The sequence below is a fragment of the Pseudomyrmex gracilis genome, unplaced genomic scaffold (genome assembly GCF_002006095.1).
Source record: "Pseudomyrmex gracilis isolate BER0280 unplaced genomic scaffold, ASM200609v1 scaffold_925, whole genome shotgun sequence".
Classification (NCBI taxonomy): Eukaryota; Metazoa; Arthropoda; class Insecta; order Hymenoptera; family Formicidae; genus Pseudomyrmex; species Pseudomyrmex gracilis.
The window spans coordinates 22,515-41,922 of NW_018021509.1; the positions used below are offsets into that span (position 1 = coordinate 22,515).

Genomic DNA, 19,408 nt, shown 5'->3' on the forward strand with positions numbered 1-19,408 from the left:
AGACATAAAAGATAAGTGATAAAAGATAGAATAATTGTAAGAGATCATATATTTGATAAAAACAATCACAGTTACGGAATAAGTTTTTTCTAACATAGCTTGAAAAAGAAAAACTTCGGAAAATGCCTAAAATACGAAAATACGATTTTCTCTTGTATTTTGCCTCAGTAAGACAGCAATCTGCATGCTATTATTTCCTATCACAAATAGTATTCAAAATCAAATTCCCACCCGTTCTATATACAAATGTGTACGTATATTTTTTTTATCATTATATGAGTAATAGTATATCTTAATTAATTCATGACGCATATGTGTGTGTTGAATTGCCAGAGTTACTGTGACTGAACAATCCTGTAAAACTACTACTGATAAAATTATCTCACGTTTCGCGATACGTAGAGGGCTCGAACTATAGGCTTCCGGCTGTTAAACAGGCGTATTGTGTAGCAATCGGTGTCGTAGACCTATCGTCGAAGTCGATCCGAAATACACACAGAACTTCGCCGACGATCAGTGTCAAAGATAATCGCGTTAAAAAAAATTTGTGCACATTTCTTTGCAAAGAAAATCTCCAAATAAAAGAACAAGTGGTTTCTATAATATATCTATGTACTATCCACGTATTGATTACCAATAGATAAAAATCGGCGCGTGTTTTAAGCCGCTACGTGAAATAAAAATTGTGGCTCTTTAGTTGCCACAAAAATACTAATTGCTTAATTATCTAATTTCTCTTTATAAACGAATCATGCTCCGAAAATAATTAAATTTTGATAGCGATATCATATAAACTGTGCTTATTTTAAAGCCGCACAGAATTGAAAATATTTTATACATATATAATGTCATATACAAAATCGTATATCAATTGAAAATGATCTCGTACTGATGTTTTTCAAATGTCAAACTTGCATCTTAAACGTATGTTACGCTACTTTTGAAATGAGGACATTTCTCTTAATGTTGCTGCACAAGAGTGGGTCCGTTGCCGGGGTTTCTCCAAGGATCCGGCATATCGAAGTGAGCAGGAACCGTGATCAAAGCGTCCGCGGCGGTACGATCGCCGCTGCAGTTCTTCGGTTTGACGCGAGTCGTGTTGACACACTCAATTGGTAACTTGAAGAACTCAAGTTTGTAATTGTAGCCCTGGCTGGTAATACAGATTATCGTGTGCAACGGCACCTCCATGTATGGAAGCTCCTCGGGTTTCTTATCAAGAAAGAATCCGATGATACAACGCAAAACTGCCTGATGCGACACAACAAGCACGTTGTTGGATCGCTGCAGTTCAGCAATCACCGGCTCGACACGGTGCATTGCGTCTATGTAGCTCTCGCCCCACGGATAGCGATAGCGTAGCTTATCTTGATCGCGCCAAGCAAATTCCTGTTGTGAAATCAAATCGTAACATTAGAAACAGTTGTTTTATGGATGTCACTTAAAAATCGATAGAAATGAAATCTGAGAAAAACTCATTACTCGAATGTATTGCTTCACACACACGCACACACATACACACACATACATACACTTCAACTTTAATCTAAAATTCTAAGAATAGTTTTAATTAATCGATATTCTTCGAATAATTATAGAGTTTACAGATGTCGACAAATACATACTTGCGGGTAATGTTCTTGCATCTCTTCGTAAGAGAGGCCTTCGCATACTCCCGCATGAAGTTCATTCAGAGCAGCTACGTGTTCTTGAGGAGCTTCAATGCCTCGCGCCGTTGCGATGGTTCTGCGAAGACGACTAGTGAGAACTCGAAGATCGGGTACGCGCATTGAGTTGAACTTGTTTGACAACGCTTGAGCATATCGCTCGCCTCTGGCGCTTAATACTGCGTCGCCTCCAACTTTACCAAGCACATTGTATTCGCTTTCGCCGTGCTGCAACAATACAAAAATTTACTTACATTTACAAAATTTCGCTTGAAAAATTCAAAAATAAATAGAGAAACACTGTTGAAACATTATGAGAAGGAGAAAGAAAACACTCTGTGTAAGTAAGTTTACGAAAAATTGAGTTTTGAAAACAAAATATCATCTTATCTTCGGTACGTTCTGCGCACAATGAAACAAAATTGCTTACTCTCGAGAAGTAAAGAGTGTGAGATTTCAGGCTGACGTCTCCGAGATATCCGAGCACTCTGGTTTCGATGTGACCCGACACTTTGCAAGTCTCGATGTCCATGGTAGCGGTGTCGATCCTGATCTTGGGATAGATCTTCTCGTCTAAGAACTCGTAGGATCGGGAGTAAAAGGCGATCTTCAGGCGCAGATCCTCCGCGGCGAGGGCGGCATCCACACCGGCATAATCGGCGCTGTGTCTGATGATCTCCTGTTTGTTATGCTCTAAGATTTCCGGATCGTCGCAGACGCATTCGATGAAAAGAACGCGATAACCGAGCTGGCCGGAGAAGTAGTCGTAAACCTCCGCGCGTTGCGTTCGCGTGATCAGCATAGCGTCCAGGAGCTTAAAACAGGAAAGCTCTAGACTTTAACCAGAGAATAACCGTGCGATATCGTATTTTCTGAAAAATAAAACTATCAGAGATGACGTTTTCTAATTAATCGTCACACAATTTTCACGACTCTTGCTATAATTAATGGAACTAACGGAAACAAAAAAAAACCAACAGACAATATTATGTCCGATAATATTGTCGTCTTCTCAGAACTGTAATCACGTACAAATTACTGTCAATCATTGAATACCTACCGCGACATCATTTCCAGATGCTAGCCATGCCGCGCAATCCTGCATGGCGTCCCTCCGAGCGAGAGCCCTTAGCGCGTTGTTTACCGTATTATCCGATCGGAAGAGTTCAATAGAATGGGGTTCGAGCCGTTTTCTTCGGTAATCACTCACGCGGAATACTATAACAAGATTTATAAATAAAAGAAAAATCAAATAGAGAGAAAGAGATAATTGCGAGAGAAATTGTTTTACGTAGATCTACAGATACAATATTTGTTAAACAAAATAGAAAACGTTTGATAAGACACGCGCGTTATTTTTAATTTATTTTTAATTATTTTATTTAAGTTGTTTTTAATTTATTTTTAATTTATTTTTTTTTGTTTTACACAAATCTACATATGTAATATTTGTAAAACAATAGGAGACGTTTTGTTGAGATACGTGTCATTTTTAATTGCATTTATTACCTTTAGTGGTTACGCCATTCCAATTGAGTCTACGAGCAAGGCTCTGCCCGATTTGGCTTTTCCCACGAGCCGGTAAACCACAAGTGGCTATGACGACTCCTGCGAATTTGCGCGATGATTTTGCCGTTCCCGGGATTCTTGTCGCGACCTTTTCTTTACCGGGATCTAAATACAGACAATAAAAGACACTGAGAACTTGTACATTGAGAAACTTGTGCACTAAGAACTTCGTTGAATGAGATAGGATTTTCTGAGCGCAACGAATTAATATTAAGCAGGATGTTGGCAATGTGTGTCTGGCCCTATATTGTCTATGCTGATGTGTACAACATATGAGACTAATTTTATGTATATATATACATACACTTACACGCACATATAGACACGCAATTTGCACAATACATGACTATACGCGACTTCGGACTTCGGACCCGCAAGACGCAGTAGCGAAATGTTTCTTTATAAAAATAGTATTAATCGCAAAATATGTTTGCAACATGTGTATTTATAAGTTTTTTTTAGAATCTCCGTTCCCGGAAAAAGGCACTTAGGTAAGAATCGAATATATAAACTTCTCCTCGTTGGTTTGACTTTTTTTTATAGCAAACCGTATTTCTGCTGCAATTTATTAGTTTTTTTAGCACTTCATGACACACGCATTTGTAGCTTGCGATTTCCAAATTGCAAATTATAAACGCATGCGTCATTAAGTATTTCTGTTGCTATGTGCAAAAAAAAAAAAAATTTTGCAATGACGGTCATTATTCGTGTGCTCATAAATGTTGAGTACAGAACCGAAAATTTCATGAAACATGCGGCTAAGATGAGAAAGTTATTGTACAAGAAGAGCTTACTATTAATCAAATACGTCGGTTTGTTAATTTAACACCCCAAATCAACGCAGTCGGTTTGTTAATTTAACACCCCAAAGTATTTTTATTGCCGATTAGAAAAATTAAAAATAACACATCAGGATATTCGCGGATTGCAAGAATAATATTGAGAAAACGACAAAAACAACTCACGGGGGAGAAACAATTTTATCGCGCACAAACAGTTTTTAATATAAAAATTAAAAAATTTATGTGCATCATCGTTTTTCTCTCGATGTTTTTCCGCGTTTCAGACTGTTAACAACACAAAAATAATCGCAATTGACATACGGAAGGTGAATAACACCAATATTTACTTTACTTATCACGTTAAATACGATAATATAATTATCTTACCTAAAATGCACATGTTTCTTCAAAAATACGAGACTTGATCTCGGAGAGATTGCTCAACCATATATCGTTGTCGCAAAGTGTCGTAAATACGTAACGACAGATTTTAAAAAATACACGCGGCAAAAAGATGAATACCAAGACCAACGTTCTGGGACGGACTACGTGAAAATTCGATGAATACTGTAACGTTACCTGCGCGAGCAATCGAACATACACGTCATAGATGTGTGTACTATAGGAACTAGGATTTATATTTAGAAATTGCAAATGCATATTGCTTTTATTCGAGCTTTTACGTCCTCAAACCGGGACTAAAAGATCATCGCCTACACAATAAACGTCAGTTGTTCGGCACAAGAAAGATAAGACACATATGCGCGCAATTCATTTTTGTTTTGTTTTTTTTTTTTTTTTTTTTATCATTGCTCTCAATCCCGTGAATGTGCCATGTGCATCTTATCGCGTGTTTTTTTCGCGATGCGTGCGTGTTCAAATTTTTTGTATCAAAAAAAAAAAAAAAACTGCGAATATATTTTGTGATTCAAGTGGAGCAACAAAGTTCTCACCAAGTTGATGACTTTACAGTGTTGCGTTGGGAAACAATAATTTCCCAACCACAAATAAAACGAAAATAACAGCTCGAAAGGACTTTCCGATACGAAAGTTTTATATACGTTTGGACGAAAAAAAAAACCTTATCTCTTTTTAACGTCTCTGATGATGGAAACGATAACGCACCGACTCTTTTTTGTAATCCGACAATTCGTATTATCTAATCGCGAAGCGTATCGAGAGATAATAGATAAAGTTCATATCTTTATCAATTATTACACGCATAACGTTAAACCAGATGCAATCAATTTGTTGTTTTTATTTATGTTGGAAAACACTTTTTATATTGACTCATGCATGATGCATTGTTTGTTTGTTTGCTTGTTCGCCTCGCGGATTAAGTAAAATCTCGGTGTAACAATCGCGCGACCTTCTTACAAATTTTTTGTGGATAAAAAAGAAAAATTTGCAACACAATTTTTTGAACTCTCTGTACGTGTGTAATAATGTTGGCTTATTTCGGAAGATAAACGACGTGATTCGGTTTCTGGCGGTTTATTTCGATAAGTTATCGATTTCTCAATGTCGTTTCGCGCGATGATAAATTGAAGATATGTACAACAACGACGACGACGACGACGACGACGATGACGATTAATTCGAACATACCGGATTTATCGTGTCACCGATGCGTAATATTTACGAGCACGTAATATATTCAGCTTTCCAATGTACGTATACATATATATATATGCACATATCATAAATTATCATTTAGTTTGTGCGCTACCAGAGGATTTTTGTTTTTAATAAATTTTGTTTGCTTTATTCTAGTGTTTTCAATGTGAAAATTAATCGAATCAATTAGTCGATTTAATAAACTCAATTACTGCAAAGTGGAATGTGTACGACGGGTAGATTGTAGAATAAGCAAGAGTTGTACATACAAAAGCAATATATTTGCTTATATTTGAATTTTTCTGAGACACACACACACACACACATGCGATTCTCGTGATATTGTAATTATATTCAGTTTTCAGCACCGAACAATGCGCGCGCCGCGATTTCTTTTCACGGAATCATATTCCACAATGAAACCTATAACAATTCCGATTGTCTGCAAGACGCATAACGTAGTGTGCGGGAAAAAACAGATCGCCAATAAAAAAAAACAAAAAAAAAATTGTTAAATATCGCTAAAACGTGACACGTCAGATTGACAAAAGTAGTAAAAATAGAGCAAGTTGATTTCACGAGCCGTGTGTGTATATTTATATCCTTTGTAATTTTAGCCAACCGCCTTGTCGCAAGAAGTCGGTGCGAACAATGCACAACGCACGTACGTGCGTTAAAAACACGCGAAATATTTGTAACAAAAATGATATAATTTACTTTATGCGAAAGAAATAACGACGATGAAACAAATCAATGTGTATGGAAACAAGTAACATCTCGACGTTACACTGTGTGTGATACCGCAAACAACGACCTCAATCCGAACGCGATGTTTTTCCTTTCACTTTTCATTCCCTTCGTTTTTTTTTTTTTTTTTTATCTGGTTTCCAGCACGAGGAAACGTTCAACGTGCGCCACGTGAAAAATCACATTAGCATACATTTGACATACATTTGACGAGGAAGGTTTTGAAAAGTAGAGCGTGATAAACGTGACTTGCAAATCTAAAACAAAAAAAAAAAAAAAAAAAAAAAAAAAAAAAACGGTTTCACTAATTCGCAACTTAACGCGCGACATAACATTTATTCGCGAGAGAAAAATATCGTGGAAGTGATGGTATGATTTATAGACAAGTGTGTGCGAAAGTTGAAACTTCGCTCGACTGGAAACGCTCAACAATAGAATACAAATGATTTTTTTTTTGCTTTTTAACTCCAAGTTTTTGCCTGCTCATCGCGTCGGAACAAAAAAACTGAAAAAAATGAGTTTTTTACACGCAACCGACTTGTTTTACTATGCGTGTTAAACGAGATGCGAAAAAGTATGACGTAACAACTCCTCGCAGAGAAAAGAATTGTCTAGACACACAACGATTGCGAAATAATTTGCAATAATCTTTGGATAATAATTAACAAAAATTTTCTCCGTTGTTTGGAGAATTATGTAACAAATCTTAAAATGCCTGACGCTTATCCGATAAGTTGTGTGTGTGTGTGCGTGTGTGTCTATATATCTCACCGCGTCGTTTTTCACGCATATAATCGCGACATTTCACTTTGAAGTTTTTGTGTTGCTGAATTGTGTTAAGATAAGCTGTTTTGTGAATAAACAGTGTGAAAAAAGAGGCACACACACACACACACACATTGGAACGAAAGAGATAATGCGGACGTCAACACACACAGTTCTCACATCTGTGTGGGCAAACTTTACCTTGTTCCTCTGCGTTGGAAACCATGGTGTCGGTTGCGGCTTCGGTTGCGGTATTCACCAGTAACTTGGACGTCTGCTTCCCGGCGGAATCGTTTGACGTTTTCTCCTGCAGAACACCGGCTTGCAGAGCTAGTTTTCTGACCGCTAGACAGTAACCCAGCAACGGAGTTGCCAACAGGTCAAAACATGCCGCGACCCAGGGCATAACCCTCCCGTGTAACAGAGAATAACCGGATGTATATACTCCCGGTTTTTTCTCTTTATCTTTCTATCTCTCTCTCGACTCTCTTTTGATAACGACGAAATCAAGGTCAATGAAAAAAGCGACCCAGAAGGATCGTCGGAACAAAAGGAAACCCGGGACAAGGACGCTCGAAAAAAAGCCAACGAGCAAGAGCCGCCTCTACCCTATCGCGCGAATAAAACTTCTACCCGCGAATTATCGTGTCAGCCTTGCTGAGGGGGTGTGCTGATGCTTCTTCTTCGACACCTACTTCCTGGTTAAGCTCTCCCGGCTAAAGCTCTTCCGAGAAGTGGTCGCTGCTCGTGTGCCGTATTATAGATAGCAGATCCTCCCTCATTCCAATTTGCTTGATCCTCACTTCCGGAGCCAGTTTGCGGGCTTCCTTGAAATCGGTGAGAAAAGAGCCCAGGTCTCTCGTTCGCGAGGTTATCCGCGCTATTGTATACCTTTCGCTGACGTCCGTGTTTCCACCCGCGGCTATTGACGATGACGACTTTGTTGTTGTCGAGACGCTGCTGTCGGTGTCGTTGCTCGTAGACGGCAGTGCGCGCGCGCAGCCCAAATAAAACCCGCTGGTAATTTACATAGTAACTGGCGATACGGCCTCTCACCGTTTTGTGTCTGTTCTCTCCTCTGTCTCTCTCTCTCTCTCTCTTTCTCTATCGGGATCTCGATTGCTTACTCTGATTTGTTTCCTATGCCGCCACTTCTGTACCCTCTTCCGATGAGAGCGAGCCGACTATCGACACGCGTTTCAGCAGCAGAAAGAAAATATGTTGCTTGACGTTTCTAGAAACTTCTTCCTCTCCCGTCTCTCTCTCTCTCTTTCTCTTTTCCTGCAAGAACCTCTTCAGCTGCAACTTCTCAGCATCTGGTTTCCAAGAACACCGGCTGACCAAACGACCTGACGAAAATAGATTGCGCTACGTCTAAATCGTGTGACGTCCACAGTAGCTTCTCGTCCGACAGTTCTCCTACGACTAAGTGCTCCGGGTTCCGTCGCGGCTTTTAGCAGCATCGACCGGGATCCGCGTACAAAGCGAGCGTGCACACTCTTAACTCCATGACGAACCAATAGAAGATCAGCTGACCCCTCCACCACGTGCGATATTGAATAAACGTACGCGCCGAACAATTCAGTTTTCCTCTTGTAACGTGTAAATCGCCAAAATATCGCTTGAAGTGAACATTTATCCGCGCGAATTTTTCTGCGAAGATACGACAGGGAAAAACCGTGTGTGAATTCTTCGGATTCTTCGTGAAATATCGTAATCATACGTTAATTGTCGTCGCTCATATTGCGTCTAGTAATTGTCCGATGTTGACCTACTTGCTTCTCGCGAAGTTTTTTTCGCAACTTCTCGAACCTGACGAAGAGATTTTTGAACATTCAATCGATTCCCTTGACTCAATTAAATGTACAACATTTATATGTGACATACATGTGATGATCCTGATGACTTACCGCGCTCCGCTATGACGTTATAAATCTCATTTGATTAAGATCATAAATTGCACACATTACGTCTGATTAAAACTAGCGCGTACGTTCAAAGTCCAACAAAGTTGTTTTCCCATTTTCACGTAATCGTTTGGCAAACTATCACTCAGACACACGCGCATTCGGCGTCATTGCGAATTGAATAAGGAGACGCGCCCGGATCATTAATGTCTTGACCTGCCGGGTTATTACATCACGTGTACAATCTAGTACGTGAAGCAACACATAGACGAAACGTGAACTTTGGAACCTGTTTTGGTTTGATTTCGAAATGAAGCTCGTGTTGATGAAAACTGCAATTTGTATCGATAAAAAAAAGAATACGCTTACGTGTGCGTATATGTATATATTTATATTACATAGGAACACTGAAATACAAGTATTTCAATTAATAAAAAGTAAAATATAATATTAAACAAAATATTTGTTTAATTAAAAATATTTAAGAGATTTATGCAATTTGTGAAAAAGAAATGTCTAATTGTTCAATAAATAATAAATAATAAAAATACCTGCGCACACACACACCTCGCTCTTGTCTAGTGATAATTTTGTCAAATAATTGATCATTCTGTTTGTTCGTACACTGAAAGTTGGAAATAAATCCGCTTGTTCCAGGGCGAATAAACGCGAAGATGAAATTCACCAAACAAATTATTTTTTTAAATTTGAAGACAGTTTCACGCTGTAAATTGTAAGATCTAAAATTTTCCAATAGAGATATCAAAAATTTCATAAGAAATTCATAGAAGCGACGAGAGATTATTCTTCGTATTTACAAGATATCGAATAAATATTGTTCATAATAATATTGTGATAAATAATTATATCTTACGAGACACTAGATTTTTCTGAACATACCTACGTCAAGAAACTTCACAAAGTCTTATTGATAATAAGAGGAAAGTACATTAAACGTGTATCTTGCGTGATAAATGTTATTCCGATGCGTGATAGGGGTCATGCATGATCTAGCAGACTACAGCAAAACGAAATTCAAGACTGCAGTCACGTTTTTCTTTGAACAGCTGTAAGCACGTTTTGTTCAGCATCAATTATTCAACAATGAGTCGCAGAAACTAATTTAACTTTTCAAGATCATGTATGTATGTTTATATAAATTTTTAATTAGATCTCATGGCCGTAAAACCTCGTAAATTTTCCTCCCTACAAAACAAAAATTATTTCAACATTAATATATATTATTAGTGACGCAATGTGAAACTTTGTCTTGAGAATAATGAGCGAAAAAAAATCAAAATCTTACGCAGTACAAATTTCTCTTTTGATTTCTATCTTGCTTTGAGATCCCAAAACATACAAGGTCTTTGTTATTAGCAAACTCTGTCCTAAAATGATTATATCACATTACAGTAGATATCCATTTACGTACAGATCTGCGGTCACCGTTGTTCATTAACCGCAAAAAAAGCTGTGTGTGTAGAATAAGTCCAGAAGATAAATGTTTTTTTCGTTGTTCCTTGAAAGAACGTTCTAAATTGCGAATTAAAACAGCAGAATCCTACTTCAAAACAAATTATATAACAGAGAATATAAAAAAAATTTATTACTAAAAATAAACAATATATTTGTATATATATAATTATACACGACTTGAACAATTTATTTTTTGACGAAATCAGCATAATTTAACATAGCATTTAACGTCGTAATAAAATCCTATGCGTTAAAAATTGTAGGAAGAATTTAATTCACACAATGAAAAATTGTATGCAACAAATGATATAAACAAACATAAGAAGGTAATATACAAATACATGAAACTGTTTAACGTACACGATAAAAAGTACGTTATTGTTGAAAAATAGAAATGGGAAACACAGACAAATGGTAATAACTATACAATCGGCACGTGAATAAATAAATATACACATGTATTTATATATTATTTAGAAAATTCCAATTGAATGAGCAAGACCCGCATAAATTTGCAACGTCGTCGCTCCCATAAATAACGTGGTAATCGCTTTGATAACGAGCATCCACCACGGGCCAGTTAACAAAATTGATGTGAGAAAATCCAATACAAGCGATTTATACACTGTGAGAATGAGCATGCCAACAACAATGGGAAATAAACTGCGTTGTAAGTCGTGTCTAGACCACAACCAAACCAACGCAGCTGTCGTTATGTGTTGCACCTATTGGACAGAGATAACATTAGTTTAAAACAATGCTTCATAATTTTCATGATACAGCTGAAGAAGTTTTTTCCTTCCAATAATTTCTGTACAGTGGCTTTTAACTTTTTTACACATAGGTAATGCTTACCAGATTAATGTTTGATTCTAGACTCTTTTGAATGTACTTCCAATCAAACTCAGCACCACGTGCCCCAACCCAAAGCAATAAGAATCTCGTAAGCAATACTTCTGCTCCTGCCCATCCTATACCAGCAGTCAATACCTTGGCGTGGCCCTTGCCAGGTATGCTATTTAACACCAGTAAAATCCCTACCAGATCCGCTAGATCAATAGATGATTTTAAAAATTCCTGAAACCATATAGATTCTGTTAAAAAAAAATACATCGTTTCAGAAAAAAATCTGAAAAATACATACTAAAAAATACATACTCCAAAGACATCAAAGCTCTCTCCCTCGACACTGTCACCTGTTGGGAAAAAGGTAGCAAGCGCTAACATCTTCACGAGTTGAGTGAAGATGTAAATCCCACCGGCTTGAATGCATTTCCAGAAAGCACCGTATTCCGATCTGTGCAAACGTTGTTTCGTTTGATTAATCGCCACTTTCATTCAGAGTTTTTAAGAAAATTAAAATCATGTACCCGCGTTAGGTTAGGTTAAGATCAAAGATACTTACAAGCCGGAATACTTGTAGGCCAAATAATACGGCACGTATACCAACGCCAAGCAATTTCCAAAATGATACAACGTCATTTTTTAATTCTACTCAAACAATTTTTTTAATACTAACGCAATTTAGTTAAAGTAAATCATAATAGGATCATAAACATCGTAAACACTCGTACAGCAAGCATGATAAAGCAGAGAATACCTATTAAATGGTGGCGCGTATGTGGCGGAACACGTGACAAAATTGACACATGTGCACTGATATTAATGATCAAAAAGTGGGAATTTTAAAAAACATCTCAATAGCGTATGTAGTAAAAATATTTTATTTCAGCCTCAAGTGACAAATTTTCGGAAATACATACAAATGGTAAAGCTCTATTTTTTCACTGTTCCTTGAAAATTATACAGACAGCTTGTTTATGTGATAATACAAAAGCCCACAATGAAGCTTTGTTTTAGTGCTGAATCGCGCGCGAGCATTACGACGATTTGACAATTCTTTGATTCCAAATCAAATTGATAGTCAATTCATTCTTTGCCCGTATGCGATCTAGCACTCAAAAAAAAAAAATAAATAAATAAAAAAAAAAGAAACATCATTGTGTGCCGCAGACTTAACATCTGTTTGAAGGCTGTTTTATTTATGATTAAAAATGTATACTCTCTAGACACGCGTTGTAACAAAAAAAAACTCACCTTACACAACCAACATTGAGACAACGTACGCACTCTCTTATACAAACTTAAATAATATAATTATCATAAAAATACGAGGATAACTCCAACTTGTTACAAAGTATTGTTGCAATTGTAATAACACAAAGAGAACATCGGATGAGAGACTATTGAGCTCATTTCTTTCAGAATTATTGCTCAACAAAATTATTTTGTGACACATGCGCGCGCGTGTGTGTGTATATTATTATTGCACCCAACACTTCAACCCAAAATCACATTTCTCTTTTATTGTGTTGTACTTTTTCATCTAGCGCAAAAATATGTAATTGTACAAGACTAGTAAGTAAACCTTTGGTTTACAATACTAATAGTAATAGTAATAGTATAAAGAAGCAACACGCGTTTTGTGCTTCGAATAGTTCTTAACAAAGTCTTTACTTGTATCTCTATATATTATATATCATCATATTATTATCAGTAAAATAGAGATATTTTTAAGTATACGCGTAAAGTATAAGTGTATGTGTAACAATATTATATAGGATTTTGATTGCAAATATAAAATGGTCTTTTTTTTAGTACCATGTACCTTTCTCTTTTTCAATATTAATAGAGTCAAGGAATTTGTCTCACAATCCTGTTTGCATGTTCCTGAAAACAAATAATTTGGTTTTCAATTGTCGATATATACGTGCCCGAATAAATGTTTAGGTTGTACGTTATATTTTATACATACCGGGAGTATATCAGCACGAGCAATTTCTTCATGAGGACCTCTTCTCTTGGGCGGTAGCTTTGGCAGAAGGGCAGTAACATTTATATCGACTTGAGGATTTTTCTCCTTAATATGTTTCAGTGTCTCGTTGCATACTTTAATTACCGATTCGGCGTTCAAACGACGATCATCACTCCACAACGGACACCTACATAAAAAAAAAAAAAAGAAGTTTTAAAACGTAATTTACGACTGGCTTACAGAAGAGGACCAAATCACAGAAAACTCACAAGTTTCCTGCTCCTCCTTGACCTTGAAAGTGCTTGTAATCGGTTACCGGTTTATCACAAATATAACACATTTGCGCGCCACACATACAGGACATCTTGTTGCATCCCTCTTCCTTGAAGAATGTTCGCCCGCACTTCCAGCACTTCCGTACCAGAGCTTCGGTCATTTTTTCTTCCAGGTACAAGCGTGCGGCGTCCGTATTTTTTACTTCGTTACATTTCAGAGGTATATGACTCAGTTCCTTGCATAATCTAATACCAAAACGTATAATAGTATATTTTTATTTTATAAACAACTCTGTGTGTTTATATCTGATAAGCATTAGTAAAGTAAAAATATTTCTGAAGTCCTTTCATAAATTTAAGGTATTTTCTTTTCACGAAATAAAAGAACCGAGAAAATTTTGCGGCAATACAAACGATTGCAAGATAGAAACTCACCGACATGACTCTTTCATGCAATCAGGATTGAGACACTTGAACACCTTATCTTCCAGTGGCGGTATTGATGCAAAGTGACAAAACGGACAGGACACCAATCCTTCTAATCCAGCGGCCATCACTTCCGCTTCTTGCCGTTTACAAAGAAGAATGCTGAATTTGGTTGGTTGCAATACTCGTTGAAGTACGGCCAATGGAAATTCACTGCCACAATTCATTAAGCAGTTAACGTGCGTCTTGCCGTCCGCTAATATCACATCCGTGCTTCGGATAATGCACGTATTGCAAAAGATATGGCCATCTTCACACGTGGAACATTTTGATGGCATGCATTCGTTGTCGAAGCAACACTGACACTCGAGCAGTTCTTTTTTTTCCTGAAAGAAAAAAAATACAATGCATAGGAAATATCTTCTGTATTTAAAAAAAAAAAAAAAAGTGTTTTCACAATTTTATTCTATTTTTAGACGTACCTTCATTTCATTGAATTCTTTTTCTTCTTTTTCTTTCAATTGTGCTAGATACAGCCTAAGTTCTTCTTTGTGCTGTATAAAGGCACATTCTTGCAAAAGAGGAATATCTATAGTCAGCACGTGTCTGTTACTGCTGTATCGTCTAGTTTTCATATCAGGATTCAAGTGTTCCAAAGCTTTCGCGGTCAAACTTAAGTTGTGCTTATTCTGAGTATATATATTTAACATTGTATTTACCTTAAAAAAAAAATAAAACAAATATATAATAAAAGAAAGTTATTATGTAGAAGACGGTTTACCACAGAATCTAGCGCTGAAAAAGAAGAAGAAGAAAAAAGAATGAAAAGAAGTTACTTACCCGTATCTTACTGAAATGATTCTTAAGAAAATCCGCTCCGTGAGGATTAAACTTGCATTGTCTCTTCTCATCCTCAAAGTAAGAAAATGGATCGGGAAATATCTCCAAGAATCGCTCTACTTGAAAATCTATGGTATACTGTTTCACCTGATCCGTAATCTTTTTCTTTGTCAGAGACTGCTGTCTTGTTGGATAATCTCGGTTTTCCAATTGGTTCTGAACAAACTCTTTGATTTTTTCCGGATCGTTATATATCTGTTCAGCTTTTTCTCTTAAATAACCCGGATCAGCTTCCGGGAATATCCCCAACAAATCGGCATACTGTTCGTTCAAATCGTAAGTGTTGGGAGCCGCAACGGGCTCAACTTTTCTAACATTTGGATAATCTTTGCCATACTCGAGCAAATGTTCAACTAAACGTTGTACTGTTGATGTTTCATCGAACTGCAAATCCTTTTCATCGTAAGCTTGACACACACGTTTTATGTATTCAGTTTGTACGGTTGGAAACATAGGTATTAATTTATAATAAATTTTGCAAGCTCTCTGACCTAATACTATTTCTTTTGAAGCGCTAGTGCTTGCTGCATTTTCTCTTTTCGCTTGATTTGTTTGTTCGTGACGCACAATTTCCTGAAAAGACAAATAAGTAAATCATTTTGTACACAAACAATCAATTTTATATTCAAATTGAGATTTTCTATTTAGTTATTTGCTTTGTTAAAGGAAGCAAAAACACAATACAGAGAACTCCATTTATTGTAACTATAAATGTATAAGTGACAATATATATAGCACATTTTTCAAGGTCAGTTCCTTATGTACACTCATATATACTGATATTATATTGCCACGTGTCATTTCGTATTATAATATACAAAAAGAACACAATCTGATAGTCATCAATATACAAGAGTAGTATACGTAATATACGACATAGTTTTTAAAAATAATATAGCTTGAAAAAAGTACAAAAAAAAACCTTTTTCGTAGCTCTTTGACGGACCAACATTGTGCGATCCTCTTGAAACTAATCGAACGCAAAAAATCGATGAAAATCGTTACATTGAGTATTTTATTTACACAGCAGTTCTATACACGTATATTAAGAAATAACGCGATTCATGAAATATCTAGTAGTGGTTTCTCAGAAACAAATAGATGACACAACAGCACACACGTTCTTTGTAACGTAAACGCATGCAATACGCACACAACTGTACTGTTCAACAGGTACAAAGGGATTTCCCCTCTTTTCGAAGAAGAGGCGTTACTTTCAATTCAAAACGCGGTAAATTTAAATTTACACTTTGACAAACACTTGGTCGTATTATGGGTAACTTGCACAAATAACCATGCATCTCGTCTGCTTACCTTGTCTTTCGTATCGGAAATATTTAGTACGTCAACATTGTTTTCTTCCTGATGCACCTCGTTATCACTATTAAACGAATGAGAAGCGTTTAAGATAGGCATATCTTTTGCTCTCTTAGATGGTGAGAGCTTTAGAGATCTCGGAACCGTCTTTAGGTTCAAGATTTTTTCGGATTTTTTTTTGCTCGGAAGATAACCGTTTTCTATGGAATATGGCTTCCATATAGCTTCTCTTGTTTCGCACAGTGTTTCGTTACTTGCAGTCGCTGCAGCGGGCTGTTTTTTTTCGAGAATGTCCATAACGTTTTTCTTGTATTCATTCATAAAGATCATAGTATTTATGTGATTCAACGGAACGAATGCTTTTGATGTGTTCGCTGATGTACTAGTAACATGATCTGGTTGTTTTGGCAAGTGTAATTTTGGAGGTGATAAAACTTGTTTGAACTTTCTTTCAGAAAAACAAGGGATTAACATCTGTTCCGGTTGCGGAGGTAGAGATGATAGACATGATAAAGATGGTATATGTGATAGGGACAAAGGTTGAGGTAGAGATAGGTTTTGAGATGGTAGAGATGTTGGCAAAAATAATTGTTGTTGTTTATCTAACGGCGCTGGAATTGGTATTGGATTATCAAATGTCAACTTTGCAGGTCGTAATATACCCAGGTCATTTGCAGTACATCTCAATTTCTTCAGCGTGGGTTTTGTCGAGTCCGGTCCTTGCTCTTGAAGCACTCTCTTTGATATATTATACTTTTCTTTCAAGTTATTAACCCTTTCTTTTAATTTTGTTATTTCCGTATTCACAATATTAATATCATTGATCTTTGTTGCTTTTTTGGCAACAGGAACTGACACCGTATCTGCTGCAACTTTAATCTCATTACTGTTATCAGGACCTACCTTGTCCAAAGATTTTTCTTTGGAACACAAAATTTTGGCCACTGGTCTTTTCTCAGGTAACAAATCCCACAGCGTGAGTTCAATACGATTGATTACATTCTGATTCTTAAGTAATGTCTCATAAATCAAAGAGTAATCATAACTGGGCAAAATGTTGTGTATTTGCTTTGCGTCTTTTTGTAAATCTTCAAAATTGCAAGTATTGCAAAAGTCATCCGACTCCGAAGACATGTCATTTATCAGATCTTTGCTACACCCTGGCTTTGGACTCTCGGCCTCTCTCTTTGTCTCGCAAACCGAAGTCACACAAACAACATCATTATTATTTTCTTCCATTTCTATCTCATTCGAAGTATTATTGTTGACAATCTCAGCTTTGTTATTGTTAGTAGCTTCCTCTTGGTTACTAACAGGCAGGTCTGAGGAAGAAACTGAAGGAAAAGATGAAGATATTGGAAGTATAGGAGATGCTGGAGGTGGAGATGAATTCAAAACTTCTTCATCGATAATTTCGACAGTGTCAGAATTATTAGAATAATAAAAGTCTCTATCATCGTCAGACTCTGAGGACAAATGATTTGAGTCTTCGTATGTTTTATAATCCATAGAAGAATTTTGTGTGTTGGACGAGTATGTAGTATCTACATGAGACGGTCCTGCTTGATTTTCATATGTTTGATCATTTTCATATGTCTGATCGTTTTCATATGTCTGATCGTTTTCATATGTCTGATCGCTTTCATATGTCTGATCAGTTTCATATGTCTGATCATCAAAATCTTGATTATCTATGATCATGTTAATAATATGCTCTATCTTATTCCCTTTAAAATTTGAATCCAAACTCTCTAAAAGCTCGCATATCACCGATTCTTCAGCATGCTCTCCTTTACTTAACAAACGTCTCTTTATCTCTTGGGCTTTTAGAAGAACTTCTTTGCTAGCAACCATCGTGTGTCAACTTTGTTTTTCTGTGAAAGTAGAAAATATAAGATTTGTAGCAACAATAAAATACACACATATGTACATACACACACACGCACATACACGCACGAAAATATACGCGTATAAAAATATAAAATTAATGATAATAAGATGAATTACTGACGATTGCAAATATCTACAGAAATTACTGATAATGTCTCTCAAAAAAATGGAAGACACGAATACTAACACCGAAAATCCAGAGACTGAACAAAAGATATCACATATTCCGCATATGTGTTACGTGACAATCGAATTCACCAATGCTCTTTTTCAAAATATCTTTTGCACGAGACAACGTATTTCAAATGGAAATAGTCAATGGACTTGTAATTGTTTACTGCAACATTTCAAATATACAATCAACGGCCATATAAACAAACGCTCCATGCACGCACCAACCTGTCTCCAACTCAACTAAACTTCTGCACGTGGCAACGTTCAAGATCGCATTAGACTAGAATTCAACCAATCAGTACAAAACGAACTTTCTCGACTTGATAAAAACTCTTCTCTGATTGGATAAATCTCAACAATTTATTATCTCCAATCTCATAAATTATTAATGAGCATGCCAAATCGTTGCATGCCAAGACGTTTTTTAAGTTAAGCGACACAAGTTGACACAAAACTTATTCTGTCCTTGTTCCATATTCAATGAAAAACAATGGGTGCGTTCAGACAACTCAACAGTTGCGCAACAGTTGAGAGATAATCACTTCTGATTGGATCATACTTTTGGAACCGCTTCAGATTTTGAAGAATAGTCCTATCATAAGTGATGATCTCTCAACCGTTGAGTTGTCTGAACGCACCCAATGAAAGCGACCGTGATCGATCTATTGACCAATCGCATTGACCAATCGATCTGACGTGCGACAAGCGACTGATAAAAACAGTGGTCTAGTTTCCACCGAAACCCTCAATTCGGTTTCACTCCGGTACTGATCAAATTTAGTGCTCTGTTTCCATTGGAAGTAGAGTACTTATAGATCGAAGCGGAAGTGAAATCAGCACAATTTGACAGGTTTCCATCGACTTGAATTTGATTCTACGTCGCATTTGGTGTGAATTAATGCTTTGGTGGAAACTAGACCAGTGTTCACAGTTTTGGCTCTTTTATGGCTAGTCTACAATGAAGGTAGTAAGGCCAGAGAGAAGACTGAGAGCGGCCACGCCATTGTTGTTTTTTACGACAAGGTTTCTAGCCGCTACTTTCAGCGCCGGGTTCCACTTTGCGTGGAATTCGCGAACTACG

General features: G+C 36.8%; 3 protein-coding genes and 1 long non-coding RNA gene across 8 annotated transcripts; 1 reads left to right on the forward strand and 3 right to left on the reverse strand.

Annotated features, from left to right (window-relative positions):
• Nucleotides 1-31: 31 nt before the first annotated feature.
• LOC109861689 (6-phosphofructo-2-kinase/fructose-2,6-bisphosphatase-like) lies at nt 32-8,943 on the reverse strand. Of its 2 annotated transcripts, none has more exons than XM_020441444.1 (6): nt 7,349-8,943; nt 3,177-3,341; nt 2,728-2,885; nt 2,098-2,481; nt 1,626-1,895; nt 32-1,389 (listed from the first exon to the last, which is right to left on the reverse strand). In XM_020441444.1, exons 1-6 carry the CDS (start codon nt 7,551-7,553, stop codon nt 961-963), a joined length of 1,611 nt encoding a protein of 536 aa, XP_020297033.1. In that variant the 5' UTR covers nt 7,554-8,943; the 3' UTR covers nt 32-960. The 2 variants fall into 2 exon arrangements, with proteins under 2 accessions (XP_020297033.1, XP_020297034.1); XM_020441445.1 differs by lacking the exon at nt 7,349-8,943 and adding an exon at nt 4,406-4,517.
• Nucleotides 4,779-6,655, forward strand: LOC109861692. The gene is made up of 2 exons (XR_002251013.1): nt 4,779-5,688; nt 5,792-6,655. It is a non-coding gene; the product is annotated as an uncharacterized LOC109861692 (long non-coding RNA).
• A 2,024-nt stretch (nt 8,944-10,967) lies between the features above and the next one.
• On the reverse strand, nt 10,968-12,982 carry LOC109861691 (transmembrane protein 147). Its single transcript, XM_020441450.1, has 4 exons — nt 11,936-12,982; nt 11,689-11,827; nt 11,386-11,607; nt 10,968-11,255 (listed from the first exon to the last, which is right to left on the reverse strand). The coding sequence occupies exons 1-4, from the start codon at nt 12,010-12,012 to the stop codon at nt 11,004-11,006; spliced, it is 690 nt and encodes a 229-aa protein (XP_020297039.1). The 5' UTR covers nt 12,013-12,982; the 3' UTR covers nt 10,968-11,003.
• A 205-nt stretch (nt 12,983-13,187) lies between these two features.
• Nucleotides 13,188-18,814, reverse strand: LOC109861687. Of its 4 annotated transcripts, XM_020441439.1 has the most exons (9): nt 18,553-18,814; nt 18,341-18,490; nt 16,261-18,137; nt 14,887-15,519; nt 14,529-14,765; nt 14,056-14,432; nt 13,615-13,866; nt 13,346-13,532; nt 13,188-13,260 (listed from the first exon to the last, which is right to left on the reverse strand). In XM_020441439.1, exons 3-9 carry the CDS (start codon nt 18,115-18,117, stop codon nt 13,225-13,227), a joined length of 3,579 nt encoding a protein of 1,192 aa, XP_020297028.1. In that variant the 5' UTR covers nt 18,118-18,137; nt 18,341-18,490; nt 18,553-18,814; the 3' UTR covers nt 13,188-13,224. The 4 variants fall into 4 exon arrangements, with proteins under 4 accessions (XP_020297028.1, XP_020297029.1, XP_020297030.1 ...); XM_020441440.1 differs by lacking the exon at nt 18,341-18,490; XM_020441441.1 differs by lacking the exon at nt 18,341-18,490 and having other exon boundaries at nt 18,549-18,814.
• Nucleotides 18,815-19,408: the final 594 nt, after the last annotated feature.